The sequence below is a fragment of the Diabrotica undecimpunctata genome, chromosome 4 (assembly GCF_040954645.1).
Source record: "Diabrotica undecimpunctata isolate CICGRU chromosome 4, icDiaUnde3, whole genome shotgun sequence".
Taxonomy (NCBI): Eukaryota; Metazoa; Arthropoda; class Insecta; order Coleoptera; family Chrysomelidae; genus Diabrotica; species Diabrotica undecimpunctata.
In genome coordinates, this window is record NC_092806.1 from 130,213,842 (window position 1) to 130,237,804 (window position 23,963).

General features: G+C 33.8%; 1 protein-coding gene across 1 annotated transcript in view; it reads left to right on the forward strand.

Annotated features, from left to right (window-relative positions):
- LOC140438398 (uncharacterized) overlaps nt 1–23,963 on the forward strand; it is a 30,393-nt gene that overhangs the window by 811 nt on the left and 5,619 nt on the right. Inside the window, exons 2-4 of the mRNA XM_072528079.1 lie at nt 5,845–6,143; nt 10,545–10,752; nt 21,996–22,140. Coding sequence (XP_072384180.1) covers nt 5,845–6,143; nt 10,545–10,752; nt 21,996–22,140 — 652 coding nt within the window. The remainder of the gene's footprint in view (nt 1–5,844; nt 6,144–10,544; nt 10,753–21,995; nt 22,141–23,963) is intronic.

Sequence of the window (23,963 nt, forward strand, 5' to 3'; positions counted from 1 at the left end):
CAGTAGCTGCGAGATGTCACCGTTCCATTCTTTAATGGGTCTTCCTCTTCTGTTCTTCCCTATTGGTTTGGCGTCCCACACTCTTTTTACTTGTCTATTATTGTCCATCCGGGTTAGATGTCCGAACCATGCCAATTTTTTCTCTTTGATTGACTCGAGTATCGGTTTGATTTTGAGTCTTTCTCTTATTTCTTCGTTTCTGATTCTATCAGTTCTTTTTACTCCTATCGTTCTTCTGAGGTATTTCATCTCTGCTTCCTGAATTCTGCTCTGATGTCTTTTGTTTAATATCCAATTTTCTGCTCCATATGTCACTGTAGGTCTATATATTGTTTTGTATATTGTCATCTTGGTCTTTGTTGATATTTCTTTGTTATTAAGGAATCCTCTATTTAGTACTTGGAATAGTTTTCCTGTGTTTTCCATTCTGTTGTTAAGATCGTCCCCGATGTCTCCTTTATTGTTGATTACTGTTCCTAAGTATTTGTATGAATTTGTCTGTATTATTTTTTGTTGGTCTATCATTACTTCTATTTGATTTTCCGTCCCTTGTTTCCTTGATATTTTCATTACCTGAGTCTTCTCTTTGTTTACGTTTAGGTTGTATTTGCTTGCTTCTAGGTTCCATTTCTCTAAGTTGTATTTCAGTTTTTCTGCAGTTTCCGCAATTAATACTATGTCGTCTGCAAATATACACATCTCAGCATTTATCATTTGCATTCTGTTCCAACCGATGCAGTATTTCTTGAATGTTTTCTTACATTCTTTCACTATTTCATCTATTACATTTATGAATAGCACTGGGCTGAGACTTCCCCCTTGTATAACTCCTTGAGTTGTTTCAAATGGTTCTGACTGTATATTTAACATTCTTACTGTATTTGTTGTTTTCATGTATATACTCTTTGTTGCTTCTATCGGTTCTTCACTTACTTGTTTCTTATTTAGGCTTTCCCATATCTTTTTTTTCACTGAGTCGAATGCTTTTTCCATGTTTATAAAGCTCAGATATATTTCTTTATTTTTCTTTAAGGCTTTTTCTCTTACTTGTTGCATGGTGAATATATGGTCTTGTGTGTTGTGTTCTTTCCTGAATCCACTTTGTATGTCCTCTAATTTATGTTCTATTTCTTTTCTAATTTTCCTTTCTATTATGGTTTCGTATACTTTAGCTGCTACACATAGTAGTGATATATCTCTATAGTTCCTACAGTCTCTTGTGTTTCCTCTCTTGTATATAGGTATAATTACTGCATTTGTCCATTCTCTGGGTATTACTTTTCTCTTCCATATTAGGTTATATATGTCTAACAATTTTTCTTTTGCTTTTACCCCTATATATTTCATCATTTCTGGTGCTACTTCATCGCTTCCTGGTGCTTTTCCAATCTTTATCTTTCTTATTGCTTCTTCCAGCTCTTCTTTTTCTATAGTTTCTGGATTTTCCGTGTTTCTCATGGATACTCTCTTGTTGTGGCTTTCCTTCTCCATTGTATTCTCTTGATTTCCATTCAGTATCAGCTGAAAATGTTCCCTCCATCTTTCCATTATTGTCTTATTGTCGTTTATTATTGTTCCTTCCTTGTAAATTATTTCGTTCTGAAGCTATTTTCTTGTGGCATTTTAAATTAATTACTATTTAAATGGGAATAAATAAATAATTTTCTGACGGATATTCTCAAGTTAAAGTTGATTTCATGTAATCGAATGAACTATCTTATAAGTAAAGTCGTCCCAGGAACGCAACTCAACAATATTGGCAATATCATTTTAAAGTCGTCTACTAGTACTCGTATAATCTATGTCTGAATTGTCAATATAGATAAGTCGGATAAAATTAAATTATTAGAAGAATTTTTCACTAAGTAACAAAAAACAAAATTTGTTTAATTTACTAATGTTTGTATTTTAAGAACGATTTCCGAAGTGGAAATTGAAACGCCAATAAACGTATTTTAACCTTTTAATTGTGGCTTATTCCCATTTAAATAGTAATTGTTTATTATTTGTTTCAGTTTCGTTTCTTTGTTGCTTCTTAGGGTTTTCAGTGTTCTGTAAAATAATTTAAATAATAAGTTTTAGTTTGTTTGCAGCAAACCCTGAGCTAGATTTAGTAGAAACTTCCTCATGAGACATTTTTAAACCATCATTATTTGTTCCTGACATAACGTGTGTCGTATCATCTGCGAATTGTATGGTTTTGTACGGAGATGTGAATTTAGGCAAGTCGTTGACATAAATAATAAACAAAAGAGGTCCTAAAACCGAACCTTGTGAGCCTTCATGTTTACGGATAGAAAATCGGAGAGCCACATAGATAAGAAGTTATAAGCTTAAGAGGGATACGTCTGATTCCATAGTAATTTAATTTATGGAGCAAAATGTCGTGTGAAACGCAATCAAAAGCTTTCGACAAATCGCAAAGAGAAATAACTATAAGATTGCCGCGTTCAAGCCCCTCAATCACCCCGCTCACAACATTAAATACCGCGTTGGTAGTAGAACGAGTACTTATGAATACATATTGTGAGTTGCTAAAGTAATTATTTGACTCAAAATAGAAATAAAACTGTTGTTTAATAACCTTTTAAATCACTTTCCCAAAAGTAGAAACAATTTTTATGGGATTGTAATTATTGTCAGTTCTTGAGGAATCACCTTTTTTGTAGATTGATAGTACTTTTGAGTATTTTAGTACTCCTGGAAATACTCCAGTTGATAGAATTAAATTAATAAGATAAGTGAAAGGTGTTAAAACTATTTGGTAAGTTTCTTTTAAAATTTTGCTGCTATTAATTTCGTGACCGTCCCTACAATTAGAATTACTAAGAGGCTTTATTATTTGAGAGACCTCTTCTTCCAGAACAGGACGAAAAAAAAGGACTTGCACGCAGAAGGATAATTTCTATACTTAACGAAGGCATCGACGTTAATAGTAGGAAGAGATGTAATTATATTCACTGCAATTGTAGTAAAAAATTGATTCATTTCGTCTGGTGGTAGATCAGGTTGTACCGAACTGGATCTTGTGTAGTTTCTTTCGAAATTTACTATTTTCCAGCAGTCTCTAGGTTTATTATTGGAATTAGTAATAAAATTACAGTAAGCTGACTTTTTAAATTGCCGATTATATTCAACTTTTTGTTGTTTATATACTTTGAATAAATCGAGATCCCTAGTGGCATCTGCAATGTGTTTAATAAGAGAAAGATTAGATGTGTAAGACCTTAATTCATTATTAAACCATTGCACAGGTGTTTTTTCAGCCATTTGTCCTACTTTTTTTAGTGGAAAATGCTTTAATATTAAATTGTTATAAGTTTCGGTAAGGAAGACTGTTAAAAAATTAGGATCATTATTAATATCGTAGAAAAAGTCCATATTTGTACTAACTAGCGCAAGTTTAAGCTTCTGTAAACCAGAAGAAGTAATAAATCGTTGAAATGTTTGATTAGTGTCAACAGCCTTAAGCACAAAGTCAATAAATAAAAATTGAGCTCAATGGTCAGAAAAACAAGGTTCAAATACGCCCAGTCTGTAGATATTTTCAGAAAAATCTGTCATAATGTTGTCGATGCAACTACTGGACTGGGATGCGATTCTAATATAATCGTTTATAGTTACTTTTAGACCAAAAGATGTTAATAGATTTTGAATATCAAAAAAAGGGTCATATTCAATTTTAAAATTTATATTAAAATCACCAAGTATGATAAGTTTGTCTGCTTTACTAAGCAAGGATGTTATAACATTTTCAAAATTCACCAATTCACCCTTTCATTGATCTCCATTGACATTCTCGTTAATCGGATAAGTTTTTCTGGCATACCAAACTCACGCAGTGATAGTACTGTTCTCTTGACACCGTCATATGCGGCCTTGAAGTCGACGAATAGGTGATATCAGATAGGTGTGACGATAGATGATGTGGGTTTCAATGTTAAATTCTAATGTTTTCTCGAGGATCTGTCTTATTGAATGAATCTGGTCAATTGTTGATTTTTCTGGAGTAAATCCGGCCTGGCATTTTCCAACAATGTCAACTGTGTAAACTTGTAGCCTTTCGTGGAAGATATTTGCTAGTATTTTGTAAGCAATTTTTAACAGGGTTATATCTCTGTAGTTGTCACACTGGAGCTGATCGCCTTTTTATGTAACGGGTATATTACACCTTGAGACCATTCACAGGGCTTGGTCTCATTTTGCCAGACAAGAAGTAAAAGTTTTGGAATGCTTGTAGCAGGGCGTCGATACCATTCTTGTAGAGCTCACTACAAATTTGATCAGTTTCTGGTGCTTTAATATTTTTAAGCTTTTTAATGGCTTGGGCCTTCAGTGATAGGTGGTCGTTCATTTGCGTCGAATAGATTCCAATCATTTCGATCTGCTACGGTGTGATCTGCTTCTACCATATAATGGCCGTTAAATTTTGCGTCGAAAATTCAATCCATCAAGGTAAAGGAAATACTACGTTTAATAAATAAAGGCCGATAATGCTCTAAATAGCTCACGTTAAATATAATTCTTATCGCTCTCTTTTGTAAACAGAAAATTGCCAAGGAGTCAACTAAATCAACCCAAACGATAGTGGCATAGCTAATATGTAAGTGACATAAATCCAAATCCGTTGTTTTTAATGTATTTATACTAGTAATTTAAGTTATTATTGAAAGGATAATACTGTTAATAAGTCTTATTGTTATTTTTAGTCTTAATTTGCTTCTTTTACCTACAAAACCTCTTATTTCCTCTCTAGCTGTAGTTGTTTTTTTGGATGGTTTGGTCTACATGTTGCGTAAAGGATAGTCCTTAATCCATTGTGAGTCCTAGGTTTTTTGCTTCTTTTTTCCTTTCGATATGATTGGTTTGCACTGTCAGCTATTTATCTGGGTTTTCCCTTCTCTTTTTGAGTATAACTGCTTGCGATTTTTCATCTTCCTATAGCCTTTTACATTCTGTTGTAACAACTTAAAAATTCATTTAAATATATATATATATATATATATATATATATATATATATATATATATATATATATATATATATATATATATATATATATATATTATCCAAAATTTAATCTTTTACACATTTCGCATAGCCCAGAGGACAGAAAACGATATTATTATATCGTTGTCGTTCACGGCCGCCTAAGCAGGTGGCGCCTCTGTACGCTAACCACTGCGATGTTGAAGCTTTTGGAGATGTTCGTTGAACTTTCCGAGTTTGAATGTGTATCAGCCCAAGTGTCTAATGAGGCTGGGATAGTCCGAAATGATTCATAACACTTTATTGATACCGAGTCGAGCACGGGAAGTTTAATGAATTTGTCCTCCTAGGCCATACATTTGGCCATTTAATTCAACAAAGTGATAGCAGCTTTTGCTTTATACTATAAGATTTAATCTTATACATAAATATATATATATATATAAATATATATATATAATATATATATATATATATATATATATATATATATATATATATATATATATAATATATATATATATATATATATATATATATATATATATATATATATATATATATATATATATATATATATATATGTATAAGATTATATTATATGATCCTTTCTCCCAAATTAATATGCTCCTTTTCTAACTTGGCTGCACCGTACTGAAGACGACCAATAGTCAGAAATACGTATATAAGTTGCCTTCCATCTTATACACATATTTTATTATATTTTTTTTCCTTTGTTGCGAGGTATGCCGATATCTTTTACCTTTATATATATATATATATATATATATATATATATATATATATATATATTTCTCAACTCTATTAAGATCTCTATTATTATATATTTTTTAGGTGTAATATGGGTGGGATATAAGCCGCTTCCAGGAACTGCCGAATGCGTACAGAGTCTTAGAAAAATTGGCAAAACTGTCTCTTTTGTCACAAATAATGGTACGAGATCTACAGACACTATCTACAAACTTCTTCAAAACCACAAATTTAGTGTAGACTTAAAGGATATTGTAAACCCCATTACAGCATATATAACTGTACTACATAAACTGGGGTTTGAGAAAACTGCGTTTGTGCTGGGTTCCAGTGAGTTACAAGAGGAGTTGAAAAATGCTGGATTTAAAGTTGCACCAAATCCGGTAAGCATTGTATAAAATTTCTTGGTTTAATTTGCACATTTGTAGTAAAATATTAAAAAAAAGAAAGAAAACAAAAAAACCTTTATGCACTGTCAGTTGGATCTTGGCAAACATGTCAACTCAATTTATTCAATTTTTTTTATTTAATTTATTGGATTTTGGAAACTTGTTATATATTTATGAATTGTCTTTTGGAAAATCACTTAAAACTTCCCATAGTAGAAAATACAATTTTAAAAGTCATGTTGTTAATGACATGTTGGTATTTTAACGAATTAAATTATTTGTGAGAATGATTGAATAAAAAAAAAAAAAAAATAAGAGTTTTTAAAAAACGTGAGATACGAGTTTTTGAACTTTATATTTTATTTTATTTCAGGACTTACAAGGTTTTGGTAGCATATGATCATCTCTCTTCCGCTTTTTTTTGGTTTTTTTGCATAAAACAAACAACATGACAGAAGAAAAATGTTTATTCCAGTAATATTTGACGCAAACATTACATACTGCATAAGTATTCTAATAAGAAATAAAACGAACATAAATATTTTCCATATTTTGGGAAAAGAAAATAAATGCTTAACGAATCATAAATCCCATGATAATCTGAGCTAATAACGGTCTTAAGGGACTACACGTGATTAAATTTGTTTTCTGTAATGGCAAATCATCATTATATCTTTTTTGTGTGGTTCTTTAAACCTTTATAAACATAATGTAGTCGCACGTATCGAAAGGTCGCACGTGTGACTACATATGTTTATACATTTTACCTGCCACTGGGACACCACAACACTTGTTCGCCATTGCCACGTCATTTGGTTGCCACGTTGGTGAGCGCCTTGCCTAAGACGCATCTATACCTACTGGAGAGTGGCGGTATAGTATGACTTAGCCCCCGGCGGTCCATGAACTAAATCCGGCACTGGTCAAGTCTTTAGAGTAACCTCAGAATTAATAGCCTTCAGATTTTTTTTACGCATGCATCTCCCACTTTTGTTCTGGGCGAATGAATGAATAATACTTAATTTCGGAATAGTCGTTAAAAAATATGCCATCAATTTAGTTAATTTTTTTTCAATGGTGGAGCGCACACTATCGTACTCCATTTGTGAGTTACCCTTAACTAAATATTTCTGTATAATTACCGTACCTTTTTTGATGCAGAAATATTTAAGACTTCAACATATAATTTCAAAACTAAATCAGTTTCATCTGAAATGGACAAATATGATACACTGTTTGGTGTATGGTTTATGGTGTTCTGTCTGAATCTGTAAAGTAGGGAGGGCGAGTTAAGTTCCACAGCACTTAGGCCACAATTATTGTACCATTGTGCATCTTCTCAGGGAGCTGTCGTCCTTAGCTCATTGTTCATCCTACCATTTCTAGGAGGGTGGATAAGTCACCAGGGAACATCTCCCTTATGTGAGCAGGTGTGGTTCAGGACTCGACGAATGCGTACTCTCATAATAAAGATAACTACGGACATTCACATAGGACATGCTTTACAGATTCGTCTTCTCGTTCACACTCTCTGTATAGAGGTTTGTCTACTAGCCTTAGTAGACAAACTACTACTACTTAGTAAATAATAGCTCCGTAAGTTAGCATTTTCCTAATGACAGCAGTGTAGACCCAGGCGATCACTCTGGACGAAAGGCCCCAGGTGCGTTCGACCGTTCATCGACACTGCTCATAGGCAATATATGCTCTTTTAGTTCTACCATCTAAGTGTGAGTTCCATGTTAACTTCCTGTAAAGGGTAATACCAAGGTATTTCACCTCATAAGAAAAGTTTAGACTGTAGTTTAAAATGCTTGGAGTAGTAAGCCGTGATTAGAAGAAGGGCATCTCTGTCTTCTTAGGATCTATAGATAGTGAGTGTTCCTTACACCACGTTTTTATTAGTCGTAGAGCAACTTGTAATCTCTCACATAGTGTGTTCTCAAACTTAGCACTTTGCAGGGCAGTAATATCGTCTGCATAGGCTATTGTGTAGAACCCGTTTCTGCTGAGTTAGTCAACTAGAGTGTCTAGAACCATGTTCAAGAGGAGTGGTGATAGCACCCCTCCCTGTGGACACCTCTCGTAATCATGCCTCTAACAGAAACATTCGCTTACGGGGAACATTCCTGACATTTATCTGTTGGGTGATCGGTATCTGGTTGTATCAAACGCTCCCTCAATGTCTATGAATATACCTAGGGTGGATTCTTTATTATCCAGCGATAATAAAGATCTTTCAATTCTTCCCACTACTTGAGGCAGTGCAGAATCGGTAGATATTCCCGAAGTATATGCATGCCGATTTGAGTGAAGTGGGTTATGAACCACTTTGTACCTCTTGCATAGTGTTTCCATCGTTTAAAAAAAAACAATGTTGGGCTAATTGGTCGGAAATCCTTTGTAGTCCATCCTATCTGGTTTTAATATAAAGACCACACGTACCTCTCTTCACTTCCTAGAAATATATCTCAAAGCCAAATTGTGTGGCAGAAGGATATCCAGTTCCCACCGTAGTAGGGCTGGTGACTTCTTTTGATGATGGCCCATCTTACTTTTTCCTCAATAATCATTGTTCTGGAGAGATAAAAGTCGTGCAGTGAGGGTATGATTATTTTTTCTACCCAGTTTGGTGCTTTTGAGGCGCTAAAAACGGGGAAGTGTGTTTTCATCAGAATATTAGCACTTTCGCAATGGTTTTGCTTCCATCTTATTTCGTTATAATGCAGATATACCGATGTGGGTCCTTTGATAGCGTTTTTTGTAGCCTGGAAGCCTGCGGGAAATCTTCGATTTCCTCACAGAAGGTTCTCCACGCAGTTCTTTGTCTTTCTCTGCAGACTTTCTTAAAGTCTTTGAGATTTGATTGATTGATTAGATCTCCTTTGAGTTTGGTGCATTTTGCTCTATTAAAAGCTGTTCTTGCTATCTTCATAAGGTGTTCCAGTTCAGTGCACCACCAAAAATTGGTTTTGCGACATTCCTGGACCATCCTTATTGGACAGGATTTTTTATAAGCATAGCTGATTTTGTTTTGGATAGATACCGTATACAATAGTAGGTAGTCTGTTTTATATATTTCTGCTACATTTCTACGTTGATTTCTCGTGATTGGACAAAAGTGCCTGAATATTTCTCATTGTGTGCGTGGTGTTTTTCATGTCACATAACTTTCCACTTTACTTAGTCCGCATGCTAAAGATGAAGCTGAATTAGTAGAATATTCCGTTTTTTGCTATTTTACCTTTTTTCTGGCTCTATTTTCACTATATCGTTTTCAAACAGTATTTCTGTCTCCGAAAGCCACTAAATTATTTGGGCTTTTTTCGAAGAAGTTGCAAGCAATTTTTCAGATCTTCTTGAATGGGTGCATTTTCGTTCGTTGGGCACAAAATATTCCTCTGAAATATTAGCATTGATATATTCGTGAAATCATCAGTGTTAACTGACTGAAATGTTAATAAATCACCACTCAAAAAATTCTCCGTACCGAGACGGAAAATAATAAGCTTTTTACAGAGTCAACGCTTCAAAAGAAAATTTTTAATTTGCTAAAGCTAATATATATGTAATAATTTACAGCTATATCAAACTGTGCTTTTCAGTTATGTAACATTCGTTTATCCAGATAAAAATTCTTATTGTGATTGGGGAAAGCTCTTATTTTTCGTAATAAATATTTCTTAAATACAAGGAAGTAAAGATTTAAAGGCATTTCTTATCGAATAAAACATTTCGTGAATTTAGTAAAGGCTGCCCTAGCCATACCTACTTAAACAATAACATTCTCATTATAATCTCACTTGCTTAGTGGACCCAAGATATTTAAAATTTTCTTTAAAAAAAAAGTTAAAAAAAAAAGTCTTTTAATTTGTTAGTCCACAGCTGTCCAACTCCAGACCCGATGATATTTTTTGCGGCCCGTGGATGGATACTCTGCGTTTAGAAAATATAAGCCCATGAATCTGGAATATATGTGAATCAATGTTATACAAAAATAAAAACAGGTAGAAAAATATCACTAGTTAAAGCATTTTTACTTTAACCGGCAACGCTGTATGTAAACCGTCCCTCCCCTCTGACGCATCATTTCAAATTCCATAATTTTGTCTTAATAGTCTTTAAAAAAAAAACAGGTAAACAGATTTCCCATGATGTTATTTGTCCCATGATGACATTATAATAATAAAAAAAGTTGATATATTTTTATTTATATATTTACCACCACCTCTATACCATCATATTTACAACGCCTCTCAGGGGGCATAAGGTGTCATCAGCTGAAAGAAGGAGATATTTACCACACATACGACATTTTTATTATCTATAGAAATAAAATTATTTTCATAAATAAACCTTATATATAAATAACTTTAATATTTTTGTTACTTTTAGCCACATCCTGTTGGTGAAAATATTTCCGAGGTTTCAAAACAGCTTGAAGATGATAAAGAAATAGGAGCAGTAATTATTGACTATGATATAAATTTAAGTATGATGAAGCTTCAAAAAGCACTAATGTACCTAAGAAGAAGCGACTGTTATTTTATTATCGGTGCTAGTGATAAATCAGTTCCTTTTCCTCAATATGGGTCATTATTAGGTAAGAGATAAAAATTAAATTTATACTTCTATAAACTAGTTATACGTAGCCAAGTACATACATAAAACTGTAGTATCTATTATATACTGGTCATTTCCTTCTTCATGTGCCTTATCCTTTAGGGACCTTGGCCATCATTACAGCCCATTTTACTCGGTCTGCAGCAGTTCTGAAGAGTTCTATTATAGTTTTTCCACTCCATTGCTTCAAATTTTTCAATCAGGACGTGCGTCGTATTCCCGGTCCTCTTTTTCCTTCCACTTTCCCTTGTAAAGAGTGATTCATTTAGAGGTACTTTTTTTTGTGGGGATTTGATGGGAGATCGTGCATGAATACTGTCAAACTGACATTTCGCTTTTGTTCAGTATTGTTTGACATTCCATGATGGAAAGACTTAGCCCGGCACAGCGTCTAGAAACTATTAAGTTGTATTTTGAAAGTGGGAGTTCTGTGAGGAATGATTTTCGTGCGCTTAGAGCAATTTATGGTCCACATAATCGGCCTACCGAACATACAATTCGTTTTACGGTTAGTAAATTTGAAACCCAGTTTTCATTATTGGATAACACGTCACCAAATAAACCACATTCAGTACGTACTGAAGAAAATATAGCGGCGGTAACGGATAGTGTACTCGAAAATAATGAAGAATCGATTCGTCGGCTTTCTCAACAGTTTGTGATGGGTAGCTCTTTCGGGGCAACAGACTCAGTAAAACACAGGTTTGAAATAAAAATAAATCTATTAAGTATATATATACAATAAATAAAAACTAAAAAAAAGGAATTCTACGTTGTATACTTATAAAACAAAAATAAAATGAATTCTACGTTTCCGTCTGGGTCCCGCGATGAATGAATTCCCCGGCAAACGTCTATAAAAGAAAAGAAATTAATTAGTACTACTAATATACTCGCTTTCGCTTCAATTCAGCGAAAGCTCCGAATATGCTCGCAAACAAAATATTTAGCTGTGCAGACCCACGGCAATGTTCAATACACAATGCCGACGGGTTCCGCTTGGCTAAGGACAGAGTATGATCCTCAATACGGAAATCTCTGTCCCGGTTGGTTCTGTGCAGATCCACGGTAATGCTCAATACGCAATACCGATGGGTTCCGCTTGGTTAGGGACAGAGTATGATCCTCAATACGGAACTATCTCTGTCCAGAATGGCTCGCTGGTTCACTACACCGGCGAGTCAGGGAGCCTAGAGCGCTAGCTACAAGACTGTCTAATTCCGCTATTCACACGCCTTAAATAGCCGTTCTGATTCCCACTTCGCCATCACGTTGTAGAAGTGGATGCGCAAATATTGACACTCCCACGGTTCGAACTGTTAAACGATCAGAGCATCGTTACAGCTTGTCATATGCAATAACTAGGAGTATTTTACGTAAGGATCTTAGTTTAAAAGCATTCAAATTTTATTTAGTGCAAGAGCTGAAGTCGACCGACCTTCCGAGTCGTCACTGCTTCAGTCGATGTTCTCTTGATAAGCTTTCAGAAGATCCAGTGTTTTCGATAAAAATTTTGCTTTCAGATGAGGCCCATTTTTGGCTTAATGGGTACGTTAATAAACAAAATGCCCATATTTGAAGTGATGAACAACTAAAAGAGGTTTAAGAGTTGCCATTACACCTGAAAAAACAACTGTTTGGTGTGGTTTATGGGCTGGTGGAATCGTTGGTCCATATTTCTTTAAAACAGAGGCCGACCAGAATGTTACTGTGAATGGAGACCGGTATCGTGCCATGATAACGGACTATCTGGTACCTGAAATTGAAGCTCGTGATCTCGGCGACATTTGGTTCCAATAAGATGGCGCCACTTGCCATGCAGCCCATGAAAGCATGGCTTTACTGCGGTGAACAAATTATTTCACGCTTTTAACCAGTGAATTGACCACCAAGATCCTGTGACATCTCACCTCTAGACTCGTTCTTTTGGGGCTACCTATAGTCCAAAATCTACATGAATAAACCAGATACGATTGAGGCATTGGAGGCCAACATTACTCGAGTCATTGGTGAAATACCAATCGAAATGCTGGAACGAGTCATGGAGAATTGGAACTTCAGAATGAACCAACTTAATCGTAGTCATGGCCAACATTTAAAGGAAATTATCTTTAAGAAGTAATTGTAAAGAATGATTCTTTTATATAATAATAAATATTTTTAAATAAATTTTTTTTTCTTATTGTTTTTTTCCTGTTAAAAAAAGTACCTCCAAATGAATCACCCTTTATAACCAATCTCATCAACTCTCATTTTTCTTTTCTTTGTACTGTTGAGTATCTCCTTTTCTTTTTCATTTTTCTTAATGTTTCCATATTTGTAACGTGTCGTGTCCATGATATTTTTCACATTCTTCGATAACACCACATCTTAAAGCTGGCAACTATTTTTTTAGTTGTATCCGTATTTGTCCAGCCTTCAACTCCATATAAAAGGGCATATAATACGTGGCGTCCCAATACTCTAGTTATAAATTCTATTCCCAGTTTTCCATTGCATAATACTGCTTTCATTTTATTGAAAGTACTTCTGGCTATCTCAATGCTTCGTTTTATTTCCAGGCTGCGGTCCCATTGTTCATTTAGGTCACTTCAATCTTATACTTACTGACAATCATGATTTTTGTTTTTTTTTGTGTTCAGAGCTATTCCATACCTCTCGCAGTACTGCGTAGTGGGATCAACAAAAATTTGCAGCCCTTCTCTGCTGTCTGCGAGGAGTATTGTATCGTCTGCATATCTGAGATTAGTCACTAGTGTTTTATTAATTGATATGCCTTCATTGATGTCTTACAACATCTCCTCTGAGCATATATTAAAAAGTAGAGGAAATAGTACACATCCTTGTCGCACTCCTTTTCTTATAGATACCTCTTTAGATTTTTTTGCTCTACTTTTATTATGACTTTCTCATATCGGTATAAAGTTGTATTGATTCTCACATTCTGATCATCTATTTCTGTGTTCCGTAATACGTTTGCCAGCTTTCTGTGTTGTATTTTGTCGAAAGTTTTCTCAAAATCTACTAAATTTACTAAAAAACTACATATATATGAATACTCACAGTTGATATTTCGTCACCATTGTATGAATGTTTGTATAGTAGATAGTGTCTCTCTAGTGTCAAAGCCTTTTCTAAATTCCAGTTAGTTTCCTGTTGTTCTATCGTCTAGTTCTTTGTAGACAACGTTCATGTATCACTGGCAAGAAGGCTTTTAAAACATCGTTCATCAAGCTCATCGTTCTATATTCTTCACATTTCATTGCATTGAGTTTTTTGGGTATTTGGACGAACTCAGATATAAGCCATTTTTTCGGAATTTCTCAATATAGTAAATTTCATTGAATAATTGTACTTAGTATATCAATGTGGTTCTCTGTTAGCAGTCTGTAGGTATTTCATCCAGTTTCATGAATTTATCATTATCTGTACGTTTTAGTGCTTTTTAAATTTCCACTTTGGTAATTGTAGGTCCATTTCTATCTCTTGGTTCTATTGTCACCATTCTTTCGTCTTCCTCAAATAACTTGTTTTATATATTCTTCTCACCTATTTATTTCCTTCGCACTTTCAGTTATTATTTTGTTGCTTTTGTCCATTATGTTTCCAATACCTCTTTTTTGTAAATGCCAGCTGTTTCTTTAATGTTCCTGTATATGATAAAACTGTCATGTTGTTTTTCTAATCTTTTTCTTTCTGCTCATTTTTCTGACCTCTGTCACAATTCCTGCGTTTCTTTGATTTTTTGTTTAAATGTTTTGTTTTTGTATTTTTGTTCGTTTTTATTCTTGTATTTCCCCCTTTCCGATATCGATGACTTTATTTCTTGTGTTATACATTGTTTTCTTTTAGGGGATGTATCGCCCTAATAAAGGGAGTTAGAGAATCTTCTCTAACTAACTTTATTTTTCAGTAGCGTTAAGTTGTCCTTGTCTTTCTACTTTCTGGACTTCCTTGTGTATTTGTTTTTGATTTGTTCAGCTGAAGAGATCATCTATTTTAGTCTTCTTGATTAATTCTAGGTGTTTTGGTGGCTATTTTTATTTTCTTTAGTTTGAGTTTTATGTCTGCTAAAACAAAGTTAAGGCCACTTGCTATATCTACCCCTGAGTAAGCTTTAGTCAATAATATAGCATTACACGGAATCTTTGGTTTATAAGGATGTAGTCAATCTGGTTTCTTACTATGTTCTCACCATTATCTCTAAGGGCTTTCCAGGTGTATATTTTTCGAACTGGTAATTTGTTTCTTGATCATAAGTTCGTTGTCCTTGTAAAACTAAACTAGCCTCTCTCCTCTCTCATTGGAGAGGTCGCCCAAAAATGTTTGTTTTTTCCAGTGTTTTGTCTAATTCATTGTAAAAGTTATATATTTCTTCTTCTCTGATATCAGATGTCAGTGCGTATGGGGTAATGATGTTTATATTGCAGAGCATGGCATTTAATTTCAGAAATGGAATTTAGTTCATTATCGGTATAAACCCTTTGGCCGATCTTTCGGTTTCTTTGTTAATGATAATAGCTACTCCATTGCAATTTTGTGGAATGTTGTTTCCAGAGTAATAAAACAAGAAGTTGTCTATTACACTTCGGCCATCGAACTTCACTACATAAAAGGGTGTCCATATTTAAACGTTGAATTTTTTGTATCAGTTATGATCTTTTCCTTGTTAGTATAGACTACGTATATTCCACGTGTCTATTGTTTTGTGCGTTTTGAGTTGAATTTCAGGTTGTATAGGTGTTTGCTTTAGCATATCACAGCGGTTTCGATTGCTGACGTCCTTGGAGGCCGTGTTATCCTCGTGTTTAATGCCTCTTCTGTCGGATCTCGAATTCCGATTATCGTGACCACTGTTGTTTACTCTTCTTGTGATTGTCATGATGATTGTTCTAGGAATATCTTACAGATCTTTAATGCGGTAGTTTTCCATTCCTTTCCGCATCTCCACGCCGTTTATCATTCTTGATTCAGCCACTTTTAGAGATAATTTCTCGCGTCTAATACAAGGGGTTGCCCTTACTCCTACCGATTTGTCCACCCAAAGCTGGTAGGAGGAAACTACTTACACCGGAAGTCATTCCGTCTCTATGCTTCTATACTATGCATTTACTAGCATTAATACTCTTTATGTTTCCGTTCATAACTCGGGGTGTTGACTACAGACTGTATGGCTCGTATTGACTGTATGGCTCGACTAGCATACCATAGCATGGATTATATGGTCCACGTCATTTTTTACAACGTGGACAATTGGCTTATTGCTTATATATAATTATATGTATCTTTCATTTATTTTCATGATATCTGCTTCAGAATTTTGGATCCTTATACCAGCTTGTACAGGTCTAGCGGATCAGTACCATATGTTTTTGGAGTCACTTCCTCTTCTGAAGCTTCCGCCTTCTTTCGAGGGTTGGCGATCATCATGACTATTTTTATCCTGTTTACAGATGCTTTAAAAAGCTTGTTAAAAGAGCATTTAAACCACTTTCTCAGATTGCGCATCCATGACATTCGTCGCCTTCCAACGCTACGCTTTTCTAAAACATTTCTCTACATGACATTTTACAGAAGCTCGTATTTTGTCCCTCTCATCACGTGGCCAAGATATTGAAGTTTTCTTAATTATTTATTTCATTATTCACTTCTGTTTCCTTTGAAAGTCTACACAGGACTTCTTCTTTCATGACTCTGTCTACGTACGATATTCTCAAGATCTCAGGATTCTTCTGTAGGGCCACATGTCAAAAACTTCTACTTTTTTATCATTGTTTTAGTGAGAGTGGCTGCCCCGGTACTGTATAATAGGATAAAACCAAATATATGACATCTAAGTATGCGTATATTTATATATATTTTTTATTCCTTTACTGTGCAATCGGTCAAAAAGAAACCATAAACACGTTTGTTGACTTAACATCATTGGCGCGAAGACAAATATTTCAATAAATATTTACTCTACATGAATATTACAACTATTGATTCTTAACTCAAGAATGGTAAATCTAATGGTAATTTTTGCTCCAGGCGTCTCGTTTGTTGACTATTGTCCAATAAATTTAATGCTTACATATTTAGGTGGTTCTCTAATCGTAAATATTTATCACTATGTGGCACTATCACTTCACTCACAGTTGGCACTTGTAGGTCTTATAGTAGGTTTTTGTTGTTTACAAACCATGGCGCATCAGTTACTGCACGTAGCAACTTGTTTTGAAATCGATCCATGATTGCTAGGTTAGATTTTGAAGTAGTGCCCCACACCTCTATTACGTACGTCCAAATTGGCTTCAGTATGGCATTTTACGCTAGTAGTTTGTTTCACAATGACAACTAGGACTTTCATTCGAGTAACCAATAATTTTTCCTATATGCGTTATCAAGATGTTTTTCCTTTCTATATATGAGTTTTCTAGGTGAGTCTCTTGTCCATATGTAAGCCTAAATACTTTACAGTATCTATCGTTGGAAGGAGAGTATTGTTGAGTAATATTTGAGATGAGTCGCTATGGCTTTAGTGAGTGAATACTATGTAGCTTAATTTAGATTCATTGATTCTAAGTCCATTTCTGGACTTTTCTTGGAGTTGCTCTTCTGCAACAACGGGATCTGACTGTACCGTCATTATTGCGGTAACGTCTGCAAATGTGGCTGTATGTACTTTATTGTCGGTAATACTTATCAGTAGGCAAATCGGAGGTAAAAAGTAGATAAAGGATAGGCCCAAAAGGTAAAGGTAGTAAGTGAACATAGAACATAGGACTCCTCCATGGCTTTTCCTATTTTTTTTCTATTCCGCGATCCTCTTATCTAATATAGTTCCGCTGTGTTTATGATCTTTCTCGAGATTGTGTTGATTTATTCATTTGTACTTGGTCTGTTATTCTCTTATCTTGCAATATTTTCAGCAAACTCCCACTTCTCACCCAATAGTCTCTTCGATTGTTTCGTAAAGATATACACAGCATCACCCATTCAATTATTCTTTTTGTTACTTCAAGTCTGGATAGTATATGATTCGGTATAGCCAGCCCAACCTAATGCTGATTTCACTTCTGAACAAAGGCCTTCATTAAATTGTTTCGAGCTATTATTATCCAGTATCCTATTCTTTTTATGTTTTCGTTTTAACGTGTAGGCGATCTATATCTGCTTGTTTTGTCTTTGCGGTGTCTCCCATTTATCTTCCTTCTTGGCGTTTATTCTTCAATATTAGCCTTCTAAGTTGCTTAAATTATCGCACCATCTTTTTCTTGGTCTGCCAATACTTGTTCGTCCATTTGGTGATTTATCTCGTGCTATTCATACTATACTATCCTCTGTCATTCTACTAATGTGTTCGTTCCACTCCTTATTTCCGTTTTGTCACCCTGCCACTTATGTATTCTATATTGTATGCTCTTGTCTCCCCTGCGAATTTTAATATAGGTCTGATTGCTGCTTTATAGATTCTTGTTTTTGTCTTGTCTTAGGTGTTTGTTCTTCCAGATTGTGTCATTAAGAGATCCCGCTGCTTTACTTGCTTTTAAGCTTTGTTGTCGTACTTCTCCTTTGGTCTGTCTCTAAACCTTGCTTCCTGCTTTATTATTTTCCCATCAATTTCGATTTTACATCGTAGTGGGTATTTAGATGTTGTTCTGTTTGGTTCTTTCTGCAGATATTATCATATTGTATTTCTTGGCTGTTGTATTGAAGATGTGTATTAATCTTTGAAGCTCTTCTTCAATTTGTTATACTTAAAAACCATTTGTCATCTTGCCTGACCATTTACCTGCCAACTTTAATTTTAGTGTCCTAATTCGTTGTATTATGTCTTGTACTTTTAAGCATAGCTGGATTAATCTATTTCTTACGCAGTCTTTGTTTTAAATTTTAAGCATAATCCTTTCCATTTTTTTTTGTAAACGACCTCTAATATATACGGTGATCCTTGCCAATTTAAGCGTTTCAACACCATAAATTATAACTGATACTATAAATGGATTGTATACAATTATTTTGTTTTTAAATTTATCAGTATGTTACTTTTAACCTTTAACTGATAAGATGCTTTTAAACAGACCTATGAGTAAAATTCCAGTCATCTATGACCCATTAAAAGTTTAGGAAACTTGATAACGATTTTATTCATCTCATATAACCGTTTACTTTTATAATTACCTAGCAATATTAAAACATACTTTTTAATAAAAATTTTATTTGATCGTTGTGTAACGCTTAGAAAAAGGAAATAACTTTACTAAATGAAAAGCCCTACTCTCTAGCATATTAAAACAAATATTTACAAAATAAAATACTACGACTTACAATTCTTCTTTATTAATTGTTTTGTTTGCCTACTCTTTATCCGTTCTCAGCCATTTAATTCTTGATTGTACCTTTTTTGCTGGTATTTCTTTACATTTATACGTTTTTATATTTACATTTATACGTTATAACATTTTTACGGTTATACGTTTCTCGTTTTTTGTTTTATTCTCGTGTTTGCCTACCTACTTGTTTGCAGCTTCTTCTGTTGATTTGTTTATAGTTTCCAATTCTGATGTTATATTACCTAATTTATGTTATCAGCATGATTATTATCAATTCTCACAATAAAATGGACGGCGTTATGCATTACTAGACCAAGCGCAATTTTCTCAAATTGTGTATTATGGCGCTTTCTGGTGGGAAATAGCATAAACTATCTACAGAATAAATCCCATTAGTCTGTTAGTAACGGTTAACCAGATATATTTTAAAAGACCAAGTGTCTTTCTTCTTATTCTGGATTTTAAATTTTGCATAACTAGACCAAACGAATAATTTTCTGTATTAGTTTTGCATCAGTAGACCAAGCGCTTCTTGCGAGCGTTTTAATAATTGTAAATCGAATATTTGGCAACATACGTACATAAACGTTATTAACAATACCTTGTTGAGGTGTTTAGGTTAAGAAGTAGTGTCAGTTATTGATTAAATTTTTCTAAAAAATTAAGAAAGCTATAATTTGTTCAAATATTTCCGAAGTCCCAATAAAGCGTAAAAGAACAAAAACCAGTAACAAAAGAAATACTACAAGGATATACACAATATCCGCTGATGTGTAAACCTTTCTTTTTACAGACCTTGAGAATATCAGGTTGCAAAGTCAATGCAGCATTGAAAGCTGTGAAACGTCCAATGGGTGTTCGAGATTGTCGTTCGGATGTTCGTCAAAGTGGAGGTCATAATAAAATTAACGATAATCGTGTACAAAAAGTAATTGAACACATAACGAAATTCCCTAAGTACAAGTCACATTACAGAAGAGCTAACACAGAAAGAGAATACCTAATAGAAGAAACAATTAAGTGAAATGTATGAATTATATATTGAAGAAGCAGACAATGATCCTGTTAAATTTTCGTTTTACAAAAAAATATTTTTAACATGATTTAATATTTAAAGAAAAAAGTTGAAAAAGATACTTGTAGTAGATGTGATTATTTCGAATTAAAAATTAAAAATTGCGCAGATAACGAAATATTAAGCAAGTTAAAGGAAGAAAAAAATGCACTTAGAAGAAGCTGAAAATGCACAATCTAGAAGAAAGCTAGAAATGAAGATGAGCAACGATCAACCAGAAGTGGAAACCTTTTGTTTCCACTTTTGTTGTTGTTTTTTGAAAAAACTTTTCTCCTTCCGAGAATTCCAACAAATATCGTATATTATAAGCGTCAATTATGTATTTACAACCGTGGTATCCACAGCAGCAAAGATAACAAACGTCATTGTTATGTTTGGATAGAAGGTAAAGCTGGTCGGGGAGTCCAGGAAATAGGCAGTTGTCTTAAGAAACATATTGAAGAAAATGTTACGTCTGCAAGTAATTTTGTGGTCAGACTCTTGTGGCGGCCAAAACAGCAACATCAAAATAGTTTTGATTCTGAAAACGATTTTGGAAACTCATCCTACCATTGAACAAATTACGTTACGCTATTTCTTTCCTGGTCATAGTTTTTTGAGATACTGTCATAGTCCTGGAGATATTGAAAATGCCCTAAAATTTCAACAACGTTTATATACCGTTGATGATTACCTAAACGTGATGAAGAAATCCCGTAAAAAGAACCCACTAGTAGTTCACAGAATGAAAAAAGAAGAATTCGTTGGAACAAAGAAGTTGGAAATTATGATTACAAACCGTAAATCAGACATAGAAAACAGTAAGGTAAGCTGGCTTAAAACAATGAGTATTTTTATGAAAACTGATTTTAACACTAGTAAAGTTGAAGTAGATCTTCACAAGAAACTTTAAAAAGGACGGCCGTTGCAATACAATCCCTTAGTAACCACTTGATTCCTCTTTGGCCCACAGGCAAGCCACTTTCTGTGCCTAAGCTTAACGACTTAAGATCTTTAATGCACCTAATACCAAATGATGCAAAATCTCTGTATTGCCCCCTTTTCAGTAATAATACAGTAGAAGATGACATTGACGGATTTGATGGAGCCTTAGACTTTGACATACGAGATGAGTAATGTTTATTTACTATTTTTATAAATATTCAGAAAATTGTACCTACTGCTAACACTGAGTTCAAGTTTTTTTTATATTTTTGATTAATTTCTTAAGTAATATAAAATATTCAAAACAACGACTTTTATTGTCATATCCAAAAAGAAAAATAGCTTGTGGCCTACTAATTATAAAATATTCAAAACAACGACTTTTATTGTCATATCCAAAAAGAAAAATAGCTTGTGGCCTACTAATTATTCACTTAAAGTGATATTTTAGTTACGCATCACTAGACCAAACGACCTCTATGTCGCTTGGTCTATTGATGTATAACACAATTACACAATGTGGCGAAAATCGTAAGTCGACCAAAAGCCTTTTTATTTTTTTTTTTTTCGTTTTTCTTTAACATTAGCAAGTTACTATTTCGCACTTAGAGAAAGCATAAAAAACTGTCTTCGAAAACAAAGAATTACGACTATTGTAACATGTACTGAATTTTAATAGAGTGAAAACTTCTAATCTAAAACTTAAATATCTCAAAATCAATTTTTGGCGCTTGGTCTAGTGATGCATAACGCCGTCCAAATATGCAACAAAAGTTCATAAAAAGAATGTTTAATCAACAGGTACAATAATAATAGGGGTTATTGGTTTATTTAGGATCAATTTCATGAAGATATAGCGAAAAATATTTTTTATATTGTCAATATTTTACAACAATTGTACTTTTTTAGGTAATTATTACTTTATTGAAAGTTTAAAAGATCTGAGCGGCAGAAAACCACTTCAGATGGCTAAACCATCATCAGATTTTACTAACTTTATAATGGAACAGTTTGATTTTCCAAATCCCAAAAGGATTTTATTTATAGGAGATTCGTAAGTAATTTTTCATATATCAATTAATGTTTAGCTTTAATACTAGGTGATAATATTGGAAATTTTTTTAGTAGATACAGATTCCAGATTTCAACTTTTAAACGCTTCTTGTATGCCTACTATAGCTTAGGTAAATTCTTCTGTTCTGCTTAACAAGTATACTATTATGTATATTCCCATCTTTTCTCAGGCTGCATGTCAAAATATACATAGGTTTTAGTTTTTCGAAATATTTTCGATTTGCTATATTTACTACAAGATATAAGAAAGTTAATTAATTTTATAAGTAATTTGCCATTAGAAAATCTTACCTGAAAGATAAGATTCAAAAGATAAGAGTCAAACATGCAGTTTTATTAATTCAAAATTATATGAGCACCTTACTTCTTCTTCTTGTAGTTCCTTCTCCTATCGGAGGTTGGCTATCATCACAGCTATCCGTACCTTATTGGCGGCTGCTCTAAAAAGATCTACGGAGCTGCAACTATACCACTCTCTTAGGTTTCTCAGCCAGGAAATCCTTCGTCTTCCTATGGATCTTTTACCGTTGATTTTACCTTGCATGAGCCTTAATATCTCATATTTCGCACCTCTGGTAATGTGGCCTAAATATTCCAGCTTTCTTGTTTTGATGTGCTTTATGACCTCGCAATCCTTTTGTAGCCTTCTTAACCCTTCTGCATTTGTAACTCGTTGAGTCCATGGTATTTTCAAAACCCTTCTATAGTACCACATCTCAAAAGATTCCAACTTCTTTATATTATCTGCTTATTTACCTTAATTAACTTTGATCAACCTCAACCTGAAAGGATCAAAAATAACAATAATAGGCACATACGGTCCGAATAATGATGCACTCCTAGAAGAAAAAACAAAATACTATGAATTCCTAGATGAAACTATTTCTCAGATAGGCCAAACAAGGGAAATTATTAAATTAGGTGACCTCAATACAAGAACTGGTAGAAGAATAAACGATAAAACTATAGGACCATATGGAGAAAACACTACAAGCGACAATGGCAATAACTTAATAGAAATGTGTAGACACAACTCACTAAGGATCATGAATGGGTATTTCAAACATAAGGAAATACATACTTATACATGGACTCAGCCTACACGAAACTTAAGATCAGTAATTGATTACCTAATAATGAAACAAAAATCTAAAATAAAAGTGCATGACGTAAGAGTGTTTCGAGGAACCGAATGTGGAAGTGACCACCATCTAGTAAAAGCCAAAATGATACTACCTCTAAGAGGAAATGGTAAACACCAACAAAATAAAAATTTAAATGAAAATTACTCACTAGAAGTTGAACAAGTGCAGTACAATCTAACATGTTTAAACAACGATAGTACTAGAGAATTATATAAAAAAAGATTGGAGCAACAACTATCACAGGAATTCAAACATAAAACAATAGAAGATTTATATATAATATTAAAAAAATGAATACATCAAGCTGCCAAAGAAGCATTAGGTATAAGATTAAACAAACTTAGAAAGACAAATAATTGGTGGAATGATGAACTACAGGAAATGAAAGAACGAAAGCAAAAATTATATCACAGATGGCTGGGAACAAAGGATCAAGAACACAAAAGTGAATATAGAGAAATGGTAAATAAATTTAAATCTACGATAATAGAGTCAAAAGAATCAAAGCTGTGAGAGAAAATGTCAGGAATTAGATACGTACATTGGTAGCCGCAAATCAACAGAATCCTGGAAGTTTATAAAAAACGTCGGATCCAACAAAACAGAACAAATAGCCATACACTTCATAGTGCCCGAAAAATGGGAAAAACACTATAAA